General features: G+C 42.9%; 8 protein-coding genes across 8 annotated transcripts; 3 read left to right on the top strand and 5 right to left on the bottom strand.

Annotated features, from left to right (window-relative positions):
• Window positions 1–5: 5 nt before the first annotated feature.
• Window positions 6–596, bottom strand: LOC136116534 (uncharacterized). The gene has a single exon (XM_065863138.2). It carries the CDS (start codon window positions 594–596, stop codon window positions 6–8), a length of 591 nt encoding a protein of 196 aa, XP_065719210.2.
• A 1,126-nt stretch (window positions 597–1,722) lies between these two features.
• LOC139352479 (uncharacterized) lies at window positions 1,723–4,598 on the bottom strand. The gene is made up of 3 exons (XM_070994677.1): window positions 4,576–4,598; window positions 3,717–4,103; window positions 1,723–2,161 (listed from the first exon to the last, which is right to left on the bottom strand). The coding sequence occupies exons 1-3, from the start codon at window positions 4,596–4,598 to the stop codon at window positions 1,723–1,725; spliced, it is 849 nt and encodes a 282-aa protein (XP_070850778.1).
• A 150-nt stretch (window positions 4,599–4,748) lies between these two features.
• LOC108008948 (Cytochrome P450 6a17) lies at window positions 4,749–9,424 on the bottom strand. The gene is made up of 4 exons (XM_070994676.1): window positions 8,230–9,424; window positions 7,550–7,980; window positions 6,038–7,142; window positions 4,749–5,221 (listed from the first exon to the last, which is right to left on the bottom strand). The coding sequence occupies exons 1-4, from the start codon at window positions 9,293–9,295 to the stop codon at window positions 4,800–4,802; spliced, it is 3,024 nt and encodes a 1,007-aa protein (XP_070850777.1). The 5' UTR covers window positions 9,296–9,424; the 3' UTR covers window positions 4,749–4,799.
• A 649-nt stretch (window positions 9,425–10,073) lies between these two features.
• Window positions 10,074–11,215, top strand: EndoG (Endonuclease G). The gene has a single exon (XM_017074883.4). The coding sequence runs from the start codon at window positions 10,166–10,168 to the stop codon at window positions 11,096–11,098; it is 933 nt and encodes a 310-aa protein (XP_016930372.1). The 5' UTR covers window positions 10,074–10,165; the 3' UTR covers window positions 11,099–11,215.
• Window positions 11,107–13,717, bottom strand: CCT5 (chaperonin containing TCP1 subunit 5). Its single transcript, XM_017074882.4, has 3 exons — window positions 13,544–13,717; window positions 11,912–12,893; window positions 11,107–11,853 (listed from the first exon to the last, which is right to left on the bottom strand). Exons 1-3 carry the CDS (start codon window positions 13,646–13,648, stop codon window positions 11,315–11,317), a joined length of 1,626 nt encoding a protein of 541 aa, XP_016930371.2. The 5' UTR covers window positions 13,649–13,717; the 3' UTR covers window positions 11,107–11,314.
• Window positions 13,718–18,363: 4,646 nt separating this feature from the next.
• SmD3 (small ribonucleoprotein particle protein SmD3) lies at window positions 18,364–20,112 on the bottom strand. Its single transcript, XM_017071881.4, has 2 exons — window positions 19,513–20,112; window positions 18,364–18,644 (listed from the first exon to the last, which is right to left on the bottom strand). Exons 1-2 carry the CDS (start codon window positions 19,829–19,831, stop codon window positions 18,508–18,510), a joined length of 456 nt encoding a protein of 151 aa, XP_016927370.2. The 5' UTR covers window positions 19,832–20,112; the 3' UTR covers window positions 18,364–18,507.
• A 5-nt stretch (window positions 20,113–20,117) lies between these two features.
• On the top strand, window positions 20,118–22,216 carry Oda (Ornithine decarboxylase antizyme). The gene is given in 4 exon segments (XM_065863765.2): window positions 20,118–20,265; window positions 20,620–20,776; window positions 20,778–20,829; window positions 20,900–22,216. Coding segments are annotated over 4 exon segments (747 nt in total). The 5' UTR covers window positions 20,118–20,257; the 3' UTR covers window positions 21,430–22,216.
• An 835-nt stretch (window positions 22,217–23,051) lies between these two features.
• Window positions 23,052–23,975, top strand: LOC108008777 (cyclin-L1). The gene is made up of 2 exons (XM_017072674.4): window positions 23,052–23,210; window positions 23,351–23,975. Exons 1-2 carry the CDS (start codon window positions 23,199–23,201, stop codon window positions 23,744–23,746), a joined length of 408 nt encoding a protein of 135 aa, XP_016928163.3. The 5' UTR covers window positions 23,052–23,198; the 3' UTR covers window positions 23,747–23,975.
• The last annotated feature ends 451 nt before the right edge of the window (window positions 23,976–24,426 follow it).

Below are 24,426 nucleotides of genomic sequence, written 5' to 3'. Positions count from 1 at the left end.
AGCGCTTATCCCCGACGGTTGCGCCTCCTTTCAGCACGCCTCTCCTGGCGCCTTTCTTGCTGCCTCTCCTGGCGCCTCTCTTGCTGCCTCTCTTGGCGAAGCTCCTGCTGCCTCTCCTGCCGCCTCTCCCGTCGTAGCTCACGGCGCCTCAACCTGCGAAGCCTGCGAATCTTTTCCTTGAGGCTGTCCACCTCCTCGCTGGAGGTCGAGGAAGACGTGTCACTGTCTGTACTGGTCGTACTGGAAGCAGTGGGCGTGGTTGATGCAGTTGGTGTGGTCTTCGAAGTAGAGGAACTGGAAGGAGTTGAAGTCGAAGAAGTGCTGGAGGGACTTGTAGAATTCGAACTCGAAGGAGTTGAAGAAGTCGAGGAAGTCGAACTCGAAGGTGTTGAAGAAGTCGAGGAAGTCGAACTCGAAGGAGTTGAAGAACTCGATGCAGTGCTTGGATCGGACTTGGAAGAAGATGATGTCGACGAAGGATCAGATGACGGTGAGGTGGAAGACGTCGACGAGGATGGATCTGATTTAGTGGTTGCGCCGTAGGCAGCCGCCACGAGAGCCACAAGGCCGAGGGCTAGGACTATTTGGGATCGCATCTTTAGCTGTGTGTATCTCTCAGTGTACTAAAGATCTGTGCAGACTCCGGCTTGAGCTCGGCTATTTATAGGAAATCTTTCAAATGTTGTGGTCCAATAGCAGAGTTATTTGCCTGTGCCTAAAAATAAAACGTGGCTCGTGGCCGAGAAGGGCGTTTGTTTGATAAGTCTGGAAATGGCTGAGAAAAGTTGCTTTCCACTCATACATATTTGGGTAATTGGGCAATGGAGTATTTTTGGATTTGTTTGCGCAAGCTTGTTGTTACCAAGTGAGCAAACAATGGTTAATAAATAAAAGACTTACACTGCGATGGATGGTTTCGGTTTCTGACAAAAGGAAAAGTCTTTGGTCCTTTATAGAGGACCTCTGTATGCAGATGAAATCCACTAGAATATAAAGAATAAAAAGGGTAAAATTTTCATACATTAAGAAAAACGCTACCTTTAAAAGCTTCCTAAAGACGCTCAAGCTAAAACAAGAAGAGACCAGAATGCAGAAAATAGTTCTAAAGGTCTTAAGCTTGACGATTTTATTTGTACTCCGTTTAAGACTTAATTTTTCAAACAAAAGTTCTTACAATTTTTAATCGACACGAATTATTTACAGATAAATTTTCTACTTCGACATTTGGGCACTCAACGCACAACTTTTTCAAAACAGAAAAAGAAAAGTATTATAAATATTTTATTTTTACTTTAATTAAGATGTTAATTTTAGGTTAATGAAAGTTTTCTTAATTTCCATAAAAATCCAATCCTACTGTTCTTACCTATTTCGATACGTTTATTATCATGATGTCTTAGTGGTATGTTTGCACAACCGCTAACAACAGACTAACGCAAAAGATCATCAGATTCTGTTTTGTTTAAATAGACACCAAAAACTTTCCTCAGCCTTTTCCAGACTTCTTAAACAAATGTCCCACTAAGCCTCGTGCCACTTAATCTAATTAAAAACAGGCATATTTATGTGCTATTGGACCACAACATTTGAAAGATTTCCTATAAATAGCCGAGTTCAAGCCGGAGTCTGCACAGATCTTCAGTACTCTGAGAGATACACACAGCTAAAGATGCGATCCCAAATAGTCCTAGCCCTCGGCCTTGTGGTTCTGGTGGCGGCTGCCTACGGTGCAACCACTACATCAGATCCATCCTCGTCGACGTCTTCCACCTCACCGTCATCTGATCCTTCGTCGACATCATCTTCTTCCACGTCCGATCCAAGCACTGCATCGAGTTCTTCAACTCCTTCGAGTTCGACTTCCTCGACGTCTTCAACTCCTGCGAGTTCGACTTCCTCGACTTCTTCAACCCCATCGAGTTCGACTTCCTCGACTTCTTCAACACCTTCGACCTCGAATTCTACAAGTCCCTCCAGCACTTCTTCGACTTCAACTCCTTCCAGTTCCTCTACTTCGCCCACCACTCCAACTACATCATCCACACCCACTTCTTCCAGTACGACCAGTACAGACAGTGACACGTCTTCCTCGACCTCCAGCGAAGAGGTGGACACCCTCAAGGAAAAGATTCGCAGGCTTCGCAGGTTGAGGCGCCGTGAGCTTCGTCGGGAGAGGCGGCAGGAGCGGGAGCAGGAGCTTCGCCAAGAGAGGCAGCAAGAGAGGCGCCAGGAGAGCCAGCAAGAAAGGCGCCAGGAGAGGCGTGCTGAAAGGAGGCGCAACCGTCGGGGATAAGCGATCCAAAAAAAGATCCCGGAAAAGGTTTACTCTAAAGTAAAAATCCAAAATTAAATTGTCCAGAAAATAAAATAAAATTGTTCATGGAACAAGCAATAGTTTTTTTAAAGTCATCCTAGATCTCGACGTATATATCGATAAGGGGAAATGGGTAGATCAAATCGTATAGTGATCTTGAGCAAAAATATATGACACTGAGCCGAGCCAAATTCACTGACTTACTCTAAGAATACCACTCATTTCACTATTTATCACAAAACTTCCGTGATATTCAAGTAGAAAATACGCATGTATCTATTTAAATTAAAATCAGCTATAAATGCAACTTACAACTCGTACTATTAAACTATCTCAACTTACAGCTAACAACCCTCGCTAGCTCCTCCTGAGAGCAGTTCTCATAACGCCCGTAGTCTGGTATCACAGTAACTCTTGTAACGTTTTCGCGACGCGGTCATCGTCTTGATGCTCATTACCCACTTGTCCAGCGGTATGACCCAGAATTGTCTACTTGAGTTAGACACAAACAATAAAGTTTTTATGGTTGGAAACGCTTCCTACTACCTGTTACTTACTTCGAAACTAATATAGGATACCACGCGTTACGTGTATAAAAATATGTACACCCACAAAGAATCCCGAGTTTTCAATCAATTGAAATTATACTAAACAATCTATCTTATAAGCTTGTCATTGTATTCAAATGTTATAAACAGCTGTGGATAGGATCACCTTAAACTAAATATGTAAATTGGTCTAATGAAGTTTCTCCACTCCTAGGTGGATCCCATTTTCGGCGAGTATAAGAATATGTTACTCGACAACCTTCATAGGTATTTTCATCTCCGGGGTGACATTAAACTTATACCCTATAATCAGATAGGCCAATTCCACGCAGGTTTGCATCAACACGAATTGAAGATCAATGAGTTTTGGCATCCTAAGGTGTTTAGAATTATTTTCTAAATGTTGGTCCTTTTTATCTTACCTCAGGCAACTTTAGGAATCCTTAAAAAAAAAATTAAAAACTAACAAATCCGCTTAAACTTTCCATCCATTTCTATCTCAGTACAAGTCTTCTGTTTAATGTTTGCACACTTGGTAGCAATAGACCAGCGCAAACAAATCCCAAAATACTCCATAGCTTATTGCCACAAATATTTGTGGAACGCTATTTTCCTCAGCCACTTCCAGACTTCTCAAACAAATGCCCAACTGGACCACGTGCCATGTATTGTGATTAAGAAAAGACGCAGAACTTTGCTATTGAACCACAACATTTGAAAGATTTCCTATAAATACTCGAGCTTAAGCCGGAGTCTGTACAGATCTTCAGTGCAGTGAGAGATACACAGAACTAAAGATGCTATCCCAACTAGTCCTAGCCCTCGGCCTTGTGGTTCTCGTGGCGGTTTCTTACGGCGCAACCACTGCATCAGATCCAACCTCATCTTCCCCTTCCTCGACGTCTCCTTCCTCGACGTCTCCTTCCTCGACGTCTCCTTCCTCGACGTCTCCTTCCTCGACGTCACCTTCCTCAACGTCACCTTCTTCGAAGTCTCCAAGCACTTCTTCAACACCTTCGACTTCCTCCACGTCCCCGACCACTTCGACGAGTCCTAGCACTGCTTCGACTTCACCAACGACTTCGACGACAACTCCAACTGCATCAAGCACACCCACTTCGTCCAGCACAACCAGTACCTCCTCCACCTCTAAAGACAGCGACACGTCTTCTTCGACCTCCACCGAGGTTGACGACCTCAAGGAAAAGCTTCGCAGGCTTCGCAGGTTGAGGCGCCGTGAGCTACGACGAGAGAGGCGTTATGAGCGCGAGGATAGGCGTGAGAATAGGCGACAGTATAGGCGCCAAGATAGGGTCCAATACAGGCGCCATGAGAGGCGTTCTGAAAGGAGGCGAAACCGTTGGGGATAAGATCTCCAAAGAGGACTCTCGGAAAAGGTTTACTCGCAAATAAGATTCCAGAATTTAATTGTCAAGTAAATTGATTAAAATGGTTATATGAACAAGCAATTATCCTCATCAAAAGATGGTGTATATAAAATCTCGGGAACAAATCTTTTTCTTATTGTTTTTAGAGAAAGTCGATACTCAGTGTTCATTGCAAACATATCTTGTGGGCACAAAAGGAAAACGGACTTTTTAAGTTTATTAACTTAAAAAAAACAGTTTGAGTGGTACTGCTTTTGGCTTGTAAATATGTGTTAACATATATAATCAATTTTATCATAACTATCTTAGATCTCGCCGTTCATACGGACAGAGAAAAATGGAAGTCATGTTGATCATGTATATATATTCTTAAATGGATTAACGGACTTAAAAATATGTACACCACTTCATCGCTTTACACAATCATTTAACTGAAATTATGCTATTCAATCCATCTTGAAGGCTTGTTATTGTATTCAAATATTATTATTATATTATTATATATTATATTATTCTTAAACTAAATATCTACAACTGAGTCTTTTAAACTTAATGTTGAAGCTTCTCCACTTTCAGATGGATCCCATTTTCGGCGGATATAAGAATGTTTCTCTCGACAATCTTCATAGGTATTTGCGTCTCCGGAGCGACACTAAACTTATAGCCTCTAATCAGGTAGGCCAATCCCACACAGGTTTGCATCAAACCGAATCGAAGACCAATGCAGTTTCGGGGACCTTCGCCAAATGGAAGCCAAGTGCACGATGATCTCGCAGCGATTTCCTCGTCAGTGAAGCGTTCTGGCTCAAATTTCTCGGGATCGGGATATATTTCTGGATCATAATGGATGCCAAGAGCTGGAATCACAACTATAGTGCCCTTGGCAATAAAGTACTTTGGATCTTCAGGTGAAAAATCTGTCTCGGTCATTCTCGTAAGATGAGCCAAAACTGGATACTTGCGGAGGGTTTCTGGAAGCAAACGTAATGATTCAAGTACAAAATAAAAACAAGAAAGAACGCTAACGTCAAGTACCTCGACTATCAAATACCCGTTACTCAGCTAAAGGGACCAAAAAGAAATGGAGATAAGCAAGCAGCAAGGCGAGATTAAAGTGCGCCACCTACCGGCGGTAGACAGATTTAAGCGTTAAGGGCGTTAGAGTGGGCGTGGTAATTTTTTTTTTATCAATCGATAGGTATTGACGAGACCAATACATTTCAGTTAAAATTTTTTATCTAGCATGAAAATTGTGGGCGTCACAGGTTTTCGCGGCTTGTGGGCGTTAAAGTGGGCGTGGCAAACTTTTTTTTGGGTCAATCGATAGGTATTGATGAGAACAATACATTTCAGTTAAAATTTATATTCTAGCATCAAAACTGTAGGAGCCACAGTTTTGGGCGGTTTGTGAACGTTCGAGTGGGCGTGGCACTCTGCTGAAACAAACTTGCGCTGCGTAAGAAGCTCAGGAATCTGCACGCCAAATCTCAATAGCCTAGCTCCCATAGTTTCCGAGATCTCAGCGTTCATCCGGACGGACAGACAGACGGACAGACGGACAGATGGGCATGGCTAGATCGACTCGGCTAGTGATCCTGATCAAGAATATATATACTTTGTGGGGTCGGAAACGCTTCCTTCTGCCTGTTACATACTTTCCGACGAATCTAGTATACCCTTTTACTCTACGAGTAACGGGTATAATAACAGTCGAGTGATAAAAAAAATATGTGTATAGATATCGAACATTAAATTATTACAACATAAAGAAATTTTAAGAAACTTACCCATAACAACCTGCTCCAGATACTTCATCTCTTTGATTCCCTCGTAGGTGAACTCGTTGTTGTGCTTGCCCAGAACATTTGTAATCTCCTCCCTGAGTCTATCCTGAACATCCTGATTGAGGGCCAGTTCGTAGAGGGCGAATCCCATGGTCGTAGAACTCGTCTCGAAGCCAGCCACAAAAAAAATAAAAGCTTGGGCCAATAGCTCGTTAAAGGTAAGACCATCCTCCGAGTTGCCCGACTGCTCATTCTTATACATCTCTATCAGACTGTCCATAAAGTCGTTTCGCTTCTCGTTGGTCTTCAATCGATAGTCAATTGTTTCCCTTACGATCCTGGTGTAAAAGTCCTCTGCCTCCTGGATGTTCAATTTTAGGCGCAAGCGACGAGATAACTTGGGAAATCCGAATAGAAATATATCCAGCATATTTCCATAGCGATGTTCGGTGATCGCCCGCTTGCCAATTGTCACAAATTCTGCCTTAGGATCGTGCAAACTGTTGCAATTGAGACCGAACGCGCAGTTGCCTATTACGTCAGCTGTATACCGTGCCACCAAATCAACAACCTCCAAAACTGGACTTTGACCTAATTCAGTTTTATCACTGAAGATCTTATCCATTTCATCTCCAACTTTCACAACTATCGGGAACATGTTCTTCATTTTGCCGGACGTAAAAGTGGGCGTAAGCTTATGCCTTAAATGACGCCACTTTTGACCTTCAATGCTGAACAAAGTAGCCGAAAGCGGATCATCGATCTCATTGTAGAAAACTCCCCGATTCTCGAAGTGATTAAAGTCCTTGATCATCACTCTCTTGACCAGTTCCAAGTCGGTGACCACAGCCGTCCGGGTAAAAAAGAAGAAAAACCCAGCGAATGGGTTACCCGAATCTTTGTACTTGAAGTAGTAGTCCCGAAATATCTTGGCTATGTGACGTTTATTGGGCCAGTCCTTGATGTTTCCGAAAAGTGGGTGAGGCTCATCGTGCGGAATACCCCTCCGCTTCCAATATCCATGACGTCGACGGGCCACAAACAAAATCAGCGACACTATGACCACGATCAGCGACAGTAACAGCGACATTTCTCGTTCACGTTCCGCTCAATACTGAGTTTACAGTGGTATGCTATATCGCTTATATGGTCTCTCTTACTCTCTTTCGCAGATCTCTTATATAGTTTACCTCACTAAAATCGAACACATTTGCTTGCTGGATACACAAAATTATACTCTGATCAAACACATATACTATTACCGGCATATACTTTATCAGAAAAATCATATTATTTAATATTTAAGGTGCTGGTGAAATGCTTTCCAAATTCTTATAATTGTACCAGATAATGAAAGTGACGACAAAAGTATTTAATCGAAATTGGAAGCCCCAATAAGCTAGATTAGGTTTAAAGCAGTACTACGTAGGTTCATAAAAAAGTTGTTTTATATGTACTATACACAATCAAATTAAAATGTTGATCAAAATACAATCAGTTAGATTAGAACCGCTATCTCCCCAGCTGGCTTAGCTTTTGAACCTTCAGGTAAATGCCATTAGCTGGGCACAGTAGAATATTTGACTTCACAAACTCGATTTTCGGGTCAGTACGCGGACAGACGCTGAAGTGAAAGTTCCGGAGCAGGTTGACCAGGCCAATGGTCGTCTGCATTTTGCCAAATCTCATACCAATGCAGTTTCTGGGTCCATCGCCGAAGGGCAGCCAAGAGGCGGTGGGTCGCTGGGCCAGCTGATCGGCCAAAAACCGCTCCGGTATGAACTTGTGGGGCTCTGGATATAGGGCGGGATCATGATGGATACCATAGACCGGAATAAGTATCATCTGATCGGGCTCAATGTAAAAATGACGGTCGCCCTTGGCGGCATATAAATGCCTGGAGATCCGAGTTAACTGTGGTAGTATTGGATATTTTCGAAGAGTTTCTGGAAAAAATCAGATTGACATTAAAACTTGTGGCGAGCAACATTTTTTTCCCTGATGAGAAAAACACTTAAAATTATTTAAACCAAACTACACGTTGACTATCAAGTCGTAGACTAGACAAAAGTTTTCTAAATGTACTACTACACCATATATAATCTGAGAAAAATGTGATAAAAAAGCTTTTGTTTTTTAAATTGTTTCTTTGCTTTTTGCTCTAGATATCTTTGCCGAATATAGAAAAGACCCACCTGCAATGACCAGTTCCATGTAGCGAAGCTCCTGCATAGAATCATAGGTGAATTCCCCCTGATGTAATTTTAGGGCCTCATCGATTTCTTTGCGCAGCCTCACCTGCAATTCCGGCTGTTTGGCCAACTCGTAAAGGGTAAATCCCAGGGTCGAAGCGGAGGTGTCGAAGCCAGCTACAAAAAAAATAAAAGCCTGGGCGGCCATTTCCTCGATGGTGAGCTCGCCCCTCTGCTTCATTTCGATCAGCAGGTTCATAAAGTCGTTCCTCACGATGCCCTGCTCCTCCCTCTGCTTCACAGTTTCCCTGACGATGCCCACATAGAAATCCGTAATGTCCTGATGGATCTGGCGCATGCGCAGCAGTCGGGCCAAATCGGGGAAACTCTCGATAAACCCATCAATAAGCTTGCAATGACGGCGCTCCGAAAAGGCTCTCCTGCCCATTGTGGCGAACTCGGCCTCGGGATTCCGGAGGCCATTGCATTCCACGCCAAAGGCACATCGCCCTATGACATCGGAAGTGTAGCGGGCCATCAGATCCCCGATCTCTATGATGCCGCACATGGCATTATCCGCCAACTCGCCGCACACCTGGCCAAGCTCCACGCCCACAGCGCAAACGGTGGGAAACATGTACTTCATCTTGGCGGAACTGAAAGTGGGGGACATCTTCTGTCGCAAAGGTCGCCACTTGGGTCCATCGATGCGGAAAAGATGCCCAGTCAGAGGATCATCGCGCTCATTATGATACATTCCGCGATCCTCAAAGTTGGCGAAATCCCGTATGAGAATATGCTTGGCCAGCTCAAGATCGGTGATTAAAACCACGGGTCGTAGCATCATAAAAAACCCCGCGAAGGGTGATCCATTGTTCTTAAACTTCTCATACAGCGGGGTAACAATATCGATGAAGTGCTTCGTTTTCCGGAACCCGTCCATATTGCCCACGGGGAATCGAGCCGGATCATTTCCGATTCCCCGTCGGGTCCAGTAACTATATCGCGTGCGCACAAACCAAAAGACTACCGCCAGGGCGATCAGAAGTACGGCCACCACATCCAGCATCCTCTCTATATGGTTTTCACTTTCAACTGAACACTGGAAAAATGTCTCTATCCGATTCGCCTCTAATCAGCTGCAGTTCCAATGTAAACAAGCCTAGAGAGATAACCTCGTCAAATAAAACCTCGGTAAAGTGAAACGAAATGGAATTGGATCTCGGTTTTAAAAGCTTTGAGCTGCAAATAAAGCTAAGCAAACGAATTAGGGGGAGACAAGTGCAGTAAACCCCCCTTGACCTTGACTAATATACGATAGATTGATATGATATCACAGCCACATATAATTGTTAACAAATTACATATTATATAGATTTCATGATTTCGTCTTTACGAAACGAGTTTTCGTAGATTAAAAGGGTATATTATATTCGTTTAAAAGTATGCAACAGGTAGAAGAAAGCGCTTCCGACTTTATAAATGTCTTGACGATCGCAGGTTCAACAAACAAACGAAAATCACTTTTCTTTCTAATAAAAAAAAACAATTTTAAAATTTGTTCCTGATATTAAAATTTAAAACCTATAGGATTAATTCAGATTTCCAAGTCCCTGGGGTACTGTAGGTTTGCTTCGTGGGATTTTGGATTGATTCTGAATATTATTAAGCTGCGTTTTAAAGAGAAGGTAACGTATTTTCGTTTATGTGGGCAGAATACATTGAGGAATACGTTTGAATTTTTAGAGCCAAAGTTATGGGAAATTAGTCCGATTTATCAGACAAAATAACGATATATCGCACATCTATCATAACGTTTATCGGATTACATGATCGATGTATCGATACTATCTGCCTTTCCTACGCCGAAGTACCTGAATTGTGCAATAGCGGCTGTTATCTGGTCTTTTTGGCCAGATTTATAAATAAAACTGCGAGGATGAGTGGGCGACGAGTGGGCAGCGTATTAGCCCTGGGTGCCACCGCCTTGGGCGCCTTCTACCTGGGTTCCCACGTGGAGCGGGAACGTCGGAACGACGGATTCGCCAATAGCCTTCCCCGCCTGCCGGGATTACCCACCTTTGGAACTGTTTCCGCGGCCAGTTTAATTCCTGCCCAAGAGTCGAATGTGAGCCTGGCGGCGACACCTTCTCGGATCGGTCAGATCATGAAGTACGGCTTCCCGGGACTGGATCATGTGCGCTCCCACTCGGACTATGTGCTATCCTACGATCGGAGGAACCGAGTGCCCCACTGGGTGTTCGAGCACCTGACGGCGGAGTCGGTGGCCAAAAACGATGCCGTGGATCGAGCTAAATGTGATTTTAAACAGGACGAGAGCATCCACCCGTTCTTCAGGTCCCAGAACACGGACTACAGGAGATCCGGCTACGATCGTGGGCACATGGCCGCGGCTGGCAACCATCGACTGCACCAGAAGCACTGCGACGAAACCTTTTACCTCTCCAACATGGCGCCACAGGTGGGCCAGGGATTCAACCGAGACGCGTGGAACACCTTGGAGTCGCATGTGCGCAAACTGACCAAGACCTACTCCAATGTATACGTCTGCACGGGTCCACTTTACCTGCCCCACAAGGAGGACGACGGAAAGACCTACGTGAAGTACGAGGTCATCGGTGCGAATACGGTTGCTGTTCCTACACACTTTTACAAGGTGATCGTAGGCGAATCACCGGACCACAAACTTCACATGGAGTCCTATGTGATGCCCAACCAGGTGATCAGCAACGACACTCCCATCAGTGTGTTCCAGGTGCCGCCTGAGAGCGTGGAGCGATCGGCGGGATTGCTGTTCTTTGACCAGATCAACCGCAAACAACTAGCCACCATTAATGGCAAGAAAGTCTAGTCAATGGCTTAGGTTGGTTTTAGTGTATTTGACCAGGGATAACCCCTTGTATAATGTAATTTTTTTCTTTTCCAAAGAACTTGTGGATTAATAAAGTAAACAATTAATACAGATGTACATAGAGATGAGGCGTTGCGCGGGTGTTGTTCGTGAAGAGATAGCAAAGCGAGGGGATGTGAATCTGAAACTGATCTAATGTGGTGTGCAAGTGGGTCGTTACATGCCGCCTTCGTTCTTGGAGCGCACGTCATCGATCTTGAGTATCATCTTGACGAGCTGCGTGGAGAGCAGAATCTGCTGCTTCTTCGAGTGCAGCGACTCCACCACGTTGTGGCTCTTCATGTCCGAATCACCAGTCAGCATGCAGTCCACGCCCAGGCTGGGCTTCTTTTCGGCCACCTGTCTGGCCTTCAGCTCCGACAGGGTTTCAATGGGATGCAGGCCGCTGTTCTCAGCCAGGGCCAACGGAATGCTCTCCAGGGCCACGGAAAAGGCGCGGAAGGCGTACTGCTCTAAAGTGGAAAGCTGGTCGGCTTCCTTGGCCACTGCCAAAGAGCAGCTAATCTCGGCCGCACCGCCGCCGTAGACAATACGCGAGTCCTTCACCAGCGAACGCACCACGCAGATGGCGTCGTGAATGGAGCGCTTGGCCTCGGCGATGATCATGGCGTTACCGCCACGCAGGAAAATAGTCACTGCCTTAGAGTTCTTGCACTCCTCGATGACCAGCATCTTGTCCTTGGATGTTCCGAATGCTGAAGGGAAGGGAATTGAATTAAAAATGCGCCATAACTCTACTGGATGAAAACTTACCCATTTCGCGAACCAGACCGGCAAGACCCAGTTTCTCGGGCGTGAGCTCTTCGAAGCGAGGCACGATGCGTCCACCGGTGGCGATGGCGATCAGCTCGATCTCCGGACCGCCCACCCAGCGCACGGCCGGAAGCTCCTGCTGCAGCAGCAGATGGTTTGCCTCGTCGTCGAAGCCCCACTGGCAGATGGCCAAAGTGGCACCGGCGTCCTTCACCTGCTTGACCATCTGGGTGAACTTCTCCTGCTCGTACTCACGCAGCGCCCTGTAGTCCTCCGCGGAGGTCACATCGAGCTTATGCTTGGTCTTCGGCTTCGGGGGCTCGAACGGGCAGGTGAGAATAGCCAGCTTGACGTTCCTCAGCTCCTTGGGCATCTGCGAGTGGCTCAGGGTCTTATCCACGATGACGCCCTTAACCAGCATCGAGTCCTCCATGCGACCGCCGACCTTAGTCTCGATCTTGATGAGCTCGAAGTTCACGTCCTTCTTCTCGATGTCGGCCACATTCAGCACGGCATCCACAGCCATCTCTGCCATTTGACGATGGCACTTGTTCACGATCTTGCTGCCCAGCGTGGTCATGGCGATCTGAATCAGTGGCTCCTTGTTCTTCGGGTCCACGGGGAAGGGCTGGGCAATCGAGTCCAACTGCTTGATGGCGCACTGGGCGGCCAACTCGAAGCCATCGGCGATACGAATGGGATGGATGCCCCTGTCGATCAGTCCCTCGGCCTGCTCCAGCAGAGCACCGGCCAGGACCACAACGCCGGTGGTTCCGTCGCCGATCTCGTCGTCCTGCGACTGCGACAACTGAACCATCAGCTTGGCAATCTCGTGTTCAACCTCCATCAGCTTCATGATGGTGGCACCGTCGTTGGTCACAGTCACGTCTCCATCCGGGCTGACCATGATCTTGTCCAGACCCTTGGGACCCAGCGAGGTCTTCAGGGTGGAGGCGATCTGGCGGGCGGCCATAATGTGCGTCTGCAGGGAGGAAAATGGAAATATTAGTAAGAAAGTACTCAAGAAAAATAAATAAATATACAACAATGTTTTAGTTGGTTGATTTTAATACAAAGTTAAAAACATTATTATAATTGATAGTGTTGTTGTTTTTTCGAAAAACATAAATAAAATAAATAGTTTTTAGATTGACAAAGTTGGGTTCATACAGAGGCTAATAAGTTCTACAACTGCATCAAGAAAATAAAGTCTTTTGAGGCATTTCAGTTGCTTCCATCAATATCCAAACGTTTCATGGTGCGCGTGACTCAGCCGGCAATGAAAGAAAAACATCTGGGCGACGTTTTAACCTCAAAATAGCCCAGACATTTTAGTTTTCTTAAATTTAATGTTTATTGAGGCCACTAAAGTGTAAATAATTGTTTAAAGTCCCTGCTCACACTTTAGAAAGGATATATTGGCCAAATTTATTAGGATTAACAACTGTCAGCCCTTCGAAAAACCGGCTTCATAGAACATCTGGAATGTTCCGAAGACGATGCCGTCATTTTTGGACCCCCTTTAAGAAACAATACTTCTAAATACGACTTTTTCCAGTGTTTCTCCTCTATTTTAGCTTCTACAGGATGCGGAATCTACCAACAGGATCGGCAAATCCTCGTTTCATTTACCTTTATGGCATCTGTTCCTGTGATGCGCTTCTGGCGCTCCTGGTCGCGCAGGATAATGAAGGGCCTACCATATTCGTCGAACGCGAACGTTCCGGGAAAGCTCATGGTTTTTTAGTTAAAAAGGATGACGGACTCGCACGGTTGAAAGGCTGACGCACGTTTTTTCAAGTTGCCCAGTTCACGAAAGAAGAAGAGTGGTTAGAGATGGGCATACAACAATGTGGCTGCCTTTGCCGTCGTAATTATCGAGCTATCGAAAAACCAGGCTGCCAACTGAATTTCTAGACAGGTGGTGCTCCAGCCAACTGGATTTTTAGACAGGTAGATTTTTAAGACTCATTATAAATGTATTTACTATTGTGCCTTGCTTCGTTTTTCCTAGGATGTCAAAAGGGCGTTCTTGTTATTTTAAATTAAATTCAATTTATAACTGGTATATCCTAAATTACTTAAATTATTTTAAATTTTCAGTCCGATTTTCTTTATAATAATGGCTTAGAGAGAGAGCTTCACTCCTTACAAAGTCAATAGGTCACTATGTAGATGTGTTAGCTCAAAAATTAAAAGTAAAGGGACGTGAATGGAGTTCGTTTAAATTTGTTTATGTTCCCAAAAAATCTGTTGGCCAAAAATTTATCGAATTACTCCCATCCCTCAAAAGCGCCATTGCAGTTAGTGTGGCCAAAACGTGCCACCGTTGAATCCACCGAAAAAAGTCGCACCAGAACCTATAAAAGCAGAGACACCCTAGTATATTTCACAGTTTTATACTAAATTTCGACGCAATCACATCTTATAGCTGGGAGGTTTGCACCCCAAAAAAAAGAGTTTCACCAAAAAAACACAATTTCGTTCAATTCGATTTCTTCTCAGTGCGTTAAGTTGCAACCATTAAAAGTGAAAATGCCATCAAAAATGAATAATAAACTGTAAGTAATGGTATCCATGTTGGACGCCATACACGAAGATAAAAAGTGCTAAGTCGATTTTGTAGTGCAAAGAAAGATGAAAAAAAAGAGAAATGAAAATAGTGCGAGGGAGTCCACGACCCCTTTCCAATTGGTGGCAAGTAGGCTTGGTTGTAATGGTTTGTAGTGCAATAGTTTAAGTGTAACCTGCTAATAAATCGGGTAACGGTGTTGGTTTATTTCCCCACGTACGCGCACACGCACACCATACCTGGTGCAGCTGTGTGGGTCAGTATGTGTTTCTTTTTTTATTGTAAAAATCATCTGTGACGCACACAGAGGCCAAAACAAAAAGAGAACGGCGGAAATAAATAATGGAAATTGTGCCCATGTATATGTGGTGGCACGTTTCGTAAGTAAAGTAAATAATTGATTTCAGTTGAAAGCTATGAAATTTAATTTTTTACTTTATTGGTTATTTATTTACTGTTTTGTTTTCCGTTCAAGATGGCCGCCCCCAGCGTTGCCACTCTGTTGGCTGTGCCTTAATTCTTTTGTTGATTGTTAACACTAATAAATAATAATACAGCACACGTTTTCTTTATATGCTTTAATAATCCAATTGCTTGCAGGCCTTGTTTATTTTATTAATTGGCGCAAATGACACATCAAGTTTGCGCATCTGGCAACGCCGCGTGCCCTCCTATTTACAGTTTGACCCCCCTTCCTATTGGAGAACCCCCAATTATATGTGTGTGTGCGAGTTTCTCTATTCTTTGTTTACCTGTTTCGCTTCTTATTGGAATTGACATTTATCCAATTTGCTTTATGCAATCCAATTGGAGCGCTAATGCACTTGCCGAAAACGGGACTTTTCACAGTTACTTGGCGAATTCAAACAATTTCCACCATTTTGCTTAAGTTTGGAATTATCCAGAAATCTGCTGACGCTACCTCTTAATTTCCATCCTGCATCTTTGGCATTCATTATGTCATATAAACAACAACAAGCATAAAGGCACACACACAAAGGCGTAATTGCTGTAAACAAGGGAAAATTCCACTCGCCATTGCAGTTTGCTTTGTTTTTGTGTGGCAAGTGAGATAAAGAGAGATGGATATACAGTCTGCGATATTGGGTCATCGGCACTTTTCTAGCAGCTTCTTTCGTCTTCTTAAACCCACCCCGCTCTTCTGCGCCCCTCTTTCGCTTTTATCTTATCGCTCGGAACCACATGAGATCGTACCTCTTATCGCACCTATTGTTCTGGTTTTACCATAAGTATAATAATAATTTCCAGTGCCCGTGTTTGCTTTATGACATCCCGCTTTGCCTTTGTCTCAAAATCTTCCTGACTGTTTGCTCAGTACACTTCTTTTTTATACGACTGTTTTCCCTGTCGAAAGATTGTACCCTGATCCCCCAATATTTGTCCAAGCAGAACGTTAAGTTTTGATGTTGATTACACAAGCGCACCAATTACGTGGCCTTATCACTATACTGTTTATCTAGATCTAATCTGGGTGCAGAGTAGTATCTACTATCTAAATGACTTGGTTGTCTTTGCATCGCCATTACAGGGACAAATAGAAAGCCATCCCATTTAATGGCTGGTTATGTAGAAATCTTATATAGGACTCTTCTGCATTACTTATGTATGTAGTATAGTCTCGCCGAAAACACGTGATCAGCAGTGAAAGATTAGCCAACCATATAAAGTAGCAATTTGCGGTACCAAACACGTTTTCGTGGCGAAGAAAAATATATTCATACAGTTGAGGGCACAAGAATGGTACATTTTTAATTTTTATTATCTGACATAACAATCTTATTCATCGAGAGCTTTCACTTGTTGGTTGCCTTTATTTTGAACAGTACAAAAATCGATTTTATTGAGGCAATCAATGGATAATTCCAGAACGAATTCAATTATTCAAAAATTCTTTGCAGTAAAACTTCTAAAAACCATACAATATATTTATTGATCCTATAAAGATAAATTTATTTGTGTAGTCTGTAACATTTTCAACATTTGTAGTAAACCTACTTTAAAGCAACTAAATACAAGCTTATCAAAAATCATAAAAGCCAGTTTATTACAGAACAATTTTCGTGTCTTTCGAGTAAATTCTTTGTAGTTATTGAGTTGACCTCTGCTGTAGTTATACATTTATTCATAATGCAGACGGCGCGTCACGTTGATTTTTACCCATCCTTACCTCTTCAAACCCCTTCTTATATCATGCCTATCTTTAGAGTTTTGTTTTGTGGTCGTTATGGCCATTATTGATTTGCCGTTTCTTTAGTTTTGGTAACTTTGTCTGCAAAAAATGACAAACACGTGCGGCCAAAAAATTAATACAGCTGTATTTTTTGGCTCGACTAAAATGGCGCACAAAAGAATTCTCTCAGACTTTGTATAATAATTTTTCCGATATTTATAGCCGAGCAGGTCTCTCCGTTTATTTTGCTTTTGCCCATTGCTAATTTGTAAATAAATGCGCTGGGCTTGCCGGCATTTTTACTTATACCTAGATAGTTATTTGCGCCTTATTTGTTTAGCGATTCACCCTCATTATTCCGTGGGACGGCAGGGGCTCCATTTAACCTTGGGCCGTGACTCGTCCCCCGCCCAATTCAGATTCATATCTGACCGACCGACTGTACCCCGTGTGTATATCTCTCGGTTAGAACTAGGGTATATATCGCGGGGCCTCCTAGTCGCTGCTACTTGAACACATAAATGATGCCGCCACCGTTTGGATGTCGTCAGTCGCCAGACATTCGTCCAAAGCACAGCACCTCCACAGATCACAGATCAGCGAGAATCCCCACCTGCAGAGGAGAGGAAGACCAGGCCAGATTACAGAGAGATCCCATCACCACATCTTTTCGATGTGAATTCCAAGCGCCGTCGAAGGACCGAAAGCAACGCAACCTGTGATAGATAAAGAGCACAAACCCAGAGACAGATAGTAAACTGCAGCTGTGATAAATCTCAACCGGAGACTAAATATTTAACTTGGCAATGACGACATCGAGCGATAAGGTGGCGCAGCCAGAGAGCCAGAACCTCTTGGGGTACGTCAGCAGAGCCCCTTCTTTTTTATTAATTGGGAAAGCATTTCAATTGCCTTCCACGTGCCATCAATTCGGGGAATTATTGCTGCCCCCCGCCATACCCATAAACTGCATCCATTAAGCATTAAACTAGATATGCATGCATCTGGTCACTGTTCCCATTCAGGCCTCTATTTCGCTCAATTCACATAGGTCTGCCAAGTGCGCAGTTTGTTGATTTAATTGGCTTGGCAGAAAGGAAAACAGCAGAGCAACAAAATGCCTGGCATATTTCACACGAACTCTGCCGGCAAACAATATATATATACGAACACCCTCGGGCGTATATAGTATAGGTATCCGTTTTATTTATTTGTGCCGTCCCCATTGTATGTCTGATTAACACCTAGAACGAATCGAAGGAACACAAATCCAAATGCGAATAAGTGAATAAAGAGAGCTGTCCGTCGACAGTCCAGAAACCATTTAATAACACTGTCATGGAATTGCTCTCTTTGTATAATATTCGACGTTGCGCTATGAGACTAACTAACCCACTAATTCCCAGTTTGTCTGGCCTAACCTGTCCGTTGTCCACCTGTCTGTTATGTTGAGGTGCTCCTGCTCCTGATCCTCCGCGAATAGTGAAATGAAGAGAGCTATCCGTCGACAGTCAAGTTAAAACTGATTGTAATACTGTCATGGAATTGCTCTCTTTGTATAACATTCGAAAGGCGACGATGATATCGGTGTGCTTAACTAGTTTAAGCAAAACCTGTAAGCGTCCTCTGGTTATGGTGCTTAATTCTTCCCACCTTGCAGGTGATTACTCAGAAACCAAACAGAATGCGTTTTCAAATTCAAGTTTCTTTGTATTCTTGGCTCTCCTGCCTGGTAAACACTTTACAAAAAATCTGGAGATAATTCAACCCGCCCGCTAATTAAATAGTGCCCGCAACTTAGAGATTAGAAATGCGTTGTTCAGGAGGCGGTTCCTACAGGCCGCCGCGGCCCCGTCCGCCGGTGGGTCCTCCTTGCCAGGCTCCGCGTCCGCCGCTGCCGCCCGGTGCTCCTGGCGGTCCGCCACTGCCCCTTCCTCCACCTGGCGGCCCGCCTCTTCCTCTGCCACGAGCTGTAAGGGGATTTCACAATTAGTATTTGTAGTTGGTCGATTGCTTATACAACACAAGACTGTCTTTAAAAATAAAGAATTTGTTAAATGCGATAATTGGATTACTCATTTCCTGGTCTGCAAATATATTTCTTGCTTTTTATAAATTAAAAATTCTCTAAAATCTTCACAAACCCCACTGCTATTTATTTTTATAACAAAATCCTGGGATTGATTATTTTCTTTTTAAAAATTGTATGAATCAAATAGAGTTTGTTACTATAACATTGAAAATTAATTTTTTATCAATATAAAATATATTGGTTAATTCTCGCATTCCCTATGATTTTCCTTTTGAATTAACTGGCTTCATTATAATGAAAATTTGATTTTTAACTAATTTAAAATGAAAGACCAACGTTTTTCTATTTTTTAAAATATGGAAACATGCTCTGATCTTGCAAAACAAAACCTGCAATTAATAAAGGCTCTAATTTTTTGTTTGAGAATTATAGGAACAATTATTTACTCTCAGTATACAACTGCATCTCCTTTTTGTATTATTATACAAGCATTTTATACTCGGACTAAGACTTTCCTAATTCTCTTATTTCTAATTTACTTTATCCTCGTGTATTTGGATAGCCTTACACATAATATTAGAATATTTTACACAAACAATTTGTGTTTTCACTAAGATTTTTCTGCATAATTTATCAATAGCTATTTCACTAGCCACTTATGAATTAAAATCACTTTCCATGTTCAAGAAATGAATCTCTAGCTATGAGGAAAACCTTCTAAACGATATATGATAGAACAAAAATCGCAATTTTCTTTTAAAAAGACAGTCTTGTGAATTGTACGTGGGCCCTAGTGCCCGACTCACCCTGTGCGCGCAGAATGGCCGCCTTGCCCCTGCCCGCCGTCCCGCCGAGGCCCTTGCCCGTCTGCTTCTTGAACATCGGGGCGTTCTTGAGCATGTCGGGCAGTATGAGGAAGCGGATCTTGGAGCCGCGGATGTAGACGTTCTCCAGGTTGGCGGTGCGTCCGTCGCGGTAGGTGACCGTGATCTGGGTCATCTGGCAATTCATGTTGTCCTCCGCTTCGATGAGCTTGCCGCGGTACACCTCGCCGGTGATTGTCTCGCAAGTGATTATGTGGCCCTCGGCCTCGTGCAGCACTTTGATGGGTACTCCGATCGACATGTTGGCTGCGTTTTTATTTAGTTTTTCAGCTAGTTATTATTGATTTTACACGGTTTTTTTCCGACGCCGCTAAATTTCTTCTCCCGTTTTTCTTTTGCGCAAACGTTTGTGTCGAGAGTCTGTATGTGTGTGTGCGAGTGAGCCGCTTTGACAGCTGCCGGCGGCCATCTTGTGGTGAAATTGCCGCGTGAGCCCAGGGGTGCATGCGCCGCGTGACTATCGGTTTTTGTTTATCGGTCTTCCGATAAGGCGCGCGCTATCTTATCGCTTTAAAATAAACACCAGCCATTTGGTACGTCACAAAAGCGAGATAAATTAATTGTCCCCGCTCTGCTGTTGATAAGCCCTTTGTTCTGCCTTCGTGGCCATCAGTTAGTTAGCAGCTTTTGCGACGTTCACCCATCAATTGAGTTTTACTCTACCACCATGCTTTGGTAAATTTTGAAAATCACCTGAAGTTAATTAAATATCGCTTTAGTTGGAATAGAATTTTAAACCTTCTTGGCGTAATTTAAATAGATAGATTATGGTTGTTACGAAAATATGTCAGTTTCATTTTGAAATTATAAATAGATTTTTCTATTCAGTACGAAAAAATTGTAACTAAATATAATTAAATAAAATAAATAAGTTCACCTAACCTGTTTCTATTAAGAAAGTTTTAAGGTATCGAGTGGTATTTGCCAGCATTTTAAAAGTATACTAGAAAAAGGCTCTACAAAATCGAGAAGGCACCACCAAGCTCAAAATGGATTTCTGATTTAACACACAATTCTTCTTTCCCACAGCGACCCAGTGTTTAGTAGTGGCTTCGTTAGAAGAGAATTTAATGACAGCGGAATTGCCGATGGCAAACTCCGCACCATCTCGACTTCGTCTTGCGCCACGACCATGTCATCGGATTCCTACCGCATCTCTCTCGGCGTAGGGCCTCTGTGGTGGTCCTGATGTCCCTGTCCACCACAGAACAGATCACGATAGGGCATCGCTCTTAACGGGTGAGTTACAGAGTATATTTTGACCTGATAACACCAAACTATAATACTGTTATTTATTTACTACCTTTAGGCTACAGCCGTAAGTCTTCGGTCGACTCGGCTGGTGGCAGCCTGTACGAGACCAGCTCCCGGGCGTCGTCGTTGTCGTCCTCCCAGTCGGATTGCTCCGACTTGGAGTCGCAACCCGACATCCATTCGCTGTGCTCGGACGATGACTGCCAGGAAGTGCTGCGCCAGATCTTGCAGCACGACCAGCCGGTGCAGATCACCATCAAACTGCACGTGACCGAGGACCAGTACACCAATTGGAATATGATTCTGAACCCAGTCAACAACTTGTTGTATGTCGCTCTGCCGAAGGACCTTCCACCGGCCGGCTCCAAGCAGACCTTCATCTCGCTCTTGGAGTTCGCCGAGGATAAGCTGGAGGTGGACGGCATCGTTATGGTCATGCCTAAGGATCAGCCAGAGCGGGCTCGCCTCGTCGAGGCATTCCTGTTCATGGGCTTCGAGCCGCTGTCCAGGAAGGCACCGCAGGCACCACCGGCCGCCATCAACGACAATGAGAACCACTATTTCTTCTATAACATCGAGGAGTAGTTTGACAGCAAGGGGACTATTTTCGCCACAGAAACGATAAAGAAGAAGATTAATCAGTAACAATCCAGTATACTGTCCGTAGTTTCCGCAAATAACTTTTATTAGCTCACCTTAAATCCAATGACATGTTGACCCCAATGTGTTCAGTGAAATGCAAATCAACCTTTTTAAATCTTCGCGTTTACGTAGTCGAAAATCGTTTAGAAATTGTCTTTGAAGCGGCTTCATTTATTGGTAGAATTTCAACTTTGGCCAGCCACGTTAAGAGCCTGATCGCAAATTACTATATTAATCTATATCGAAAAAAATTGATGAAAATGTAAAAAAAAGTATATAACTAGAAAATGTAAAAAAAATGTATTTATCCTAAGTTTATTCGTGAATCAATATTTTGTATTTATGTTTTCGCTTTTGTTGTAATCACAATATTTCTTTTCATGTTTTTCTATATTTTATATTAAGGCTTATATATGATGTATCGTAACCCCAATTGTTTCAAACTAGAAAATATTATATACACTTATATTTTATTCACTTTTTGTATGCCTAATGCGATGAAAAAGGAAGAGTAGAAAAGTTGGAGGATAGAAAGGGAAACACATATTCATAAAAGCTATTTCACATACGCCAGCAAAACATCCATATACACACGATATCCAATATTAATAAACTTATTAATCAATAGATTCCACACCACGCAAGCAAACGGAAGCAATTCTTTTATTTATTCCACTTTGATGTATAATTTTTTGATTCCAATAATAAAACATATGACTTAACAAAATTACTGAAGTGTCGCCCTGATTATTAAAATTATTTTGGCTTTGCCATATAAAGGCAATGCGCATTATTATTGTTTTCAAATATCTCGAGTGGAACACGGCTGAGACTCATGATAAAGTTTATAGCCAAGATTGCCCTTCCCTTCCTTTTTTTAAGATAAGAGAAATTTCCGATACTTTATCGTTGGAGTGTTCTACTGTTTATAAACTGACCCAATCTGCTTGTATTTTAAAAAGATAACAATGGGCTCCTTATAGACTGCTAAAAACTTGTAAAAGTACATAATGGTCTTATCAGTAACGAAGAGAGACTATGAACTATGACAATGGGAGTTATTTGTCATTATCACAAATAGAAATTTTACAACCTCAGTTAATAAATTTTTGGAGAGGGGAGGTGCAAGTTCAGAGATTTAGGAGCTTTGACTAAATTAATGGGTTTGGGTATTAATGATACTATATAATATGATCCATACACATTATATGGTCAGTCAGTGAGTTATTTTAGTTATTTGAAATAGGGATCCTATTGAGAATAGGGGCGGTGTGCCTTTAGTTATTGATTAGCTTATCTCTACTATACGTCTGATTCAGAGCGTTTATCGGCTATTGGTCATTCAGTTGGACATTGTCCTTTATAAGCTTGATCAAATTTAAAATTATTAACCAATTCTTCGGGTACTTGAAAAGCTTCAAATCTTTCCCAGCTAATCTCAGCTTGGAAATCATTCAACAGCTGTTCATGCTCACCGTCGGTACGTCTCTTCGCTTAATGGGCGATAAAACTATGGAACACTTAAAAGCGAAAAATATATATACCCATCTATGTGATGATATAGGGGCTAGGAGCATATATACAAAGAGATAACGATATAAACAGCGGCGGAAGAGGCTCCGAAAAACAGTCGAGTCTGGAACGTCGCTGAGTTTACACGAACGAACCAAACGCTTTTGTAAAAGCACCGAAGTCAATATCCCGGAGTTATCATGTTGAAGGCGGTGAGTGTGGTTCCAAGGGGCGGAAATTATCTTATCGGCGGTTCAGATATGATAGACAGTTGGTTTAATTCAATTTACTTTCAATCCCCTTTAATTATGTTTAACTCATTTGCCTTGATTGCCCCGGATGGCCAATGCAGATTATTGTATTTGCCACTATTTTGGTGGCCGTGGCCTTGGCCATGCAGCCCCTGGAGGATAATGAGAGGCACCACCACCTGAACCACAAGCGCCAGTTGACCCAGCATCACCATAACTTGCAGGAGCCGAGGCACTCGGCCAAGGAGCACACCAAACATGGAAAGGAGGTGCACCACATTGTTTCCCACCTTAAGGAGCACAAAGAACATGGCCATGGAAAATCTACCTCCCAAAGGAACAGTAGGCAGGCCAATAAGAAGGAGCAAATTTACAAGAAGAGCCACCATCAGAAGGAGCACCACAAGCACGTGGACAACCACTCCCGGAAAGCCCGATCCCACTCAAAAGGCAGCAAACACCACAGCAAGAGACACACGGGACAGCATCGCCACTAGGGAAAATATATTCCCAGGATATATCCTATTTAAATCCTAAATTATGTGTATGTAAGCTGTATTAAAGTCAAGCCCACATAAATTCCAAATACAGTATGCATTTGTATTATTCCATTTAACTCCCTAAAGTATTGAAAGAACAGATTTGTTTAAGAACATAACCATATATTGTGAACTAAAAGCCATGACCAAATAAACTCATGTTTTATGAATGATTTTACTCAAGAAAGATGTTACATAAAAAAAAGTAATAATAATGCATCATTACATAATATGATATATTCGAACTACATATCTAAATCTGCCAGAAATGGTAGTTTTTTATTGGACCAACTTTATAAGAACTCGAAAATAACGTCAAGTCACACTTGATTTTATCCGAAGACCTGTTTATTTAAGAGTTAGCAAAGAGTGGTTCCTAAAAATCATATGCTGATCTGCTAACCGATATCCACTGTACAGTCCAGCTCTTTCAGTGACCTCGTTTATGGCCAAAAATTTGAGATTGTGTGGATCGTTAAAGATAGGCCCAAGAGTCCAGGTCGGCGGTTCAGATGTGTAATTACGCTTGGCCAACTCGGTATTTTGCTCGACTATGTTACGTTAGCCGCCTCAATTTCTTCGGAAGCCCCGACCAAGTCAAAAAATCCGGTTTTAGACAATTGAAATTTGAAAATAAT

Source organism: Drosophila suzukii, chromosome 2R, assembly GCF_043229965.1.
Source record: "Drosophila suzukii chromosome 2R, CBGP_Dsuzu_IsoJpt1.0, whole genome shotgun sequence".
Lineage (NCBI taxonomy): Eukaryota > Metazoa > Arthropoda > Insecta > Diptera > Drosophilidae > Drosophila > Drosophila suzukii.
The sequence above is the reverse complement of the archived record's forward strand: the minus strand, read 5'-3'. Positions and strand labels throughout refer to the sequence as shown.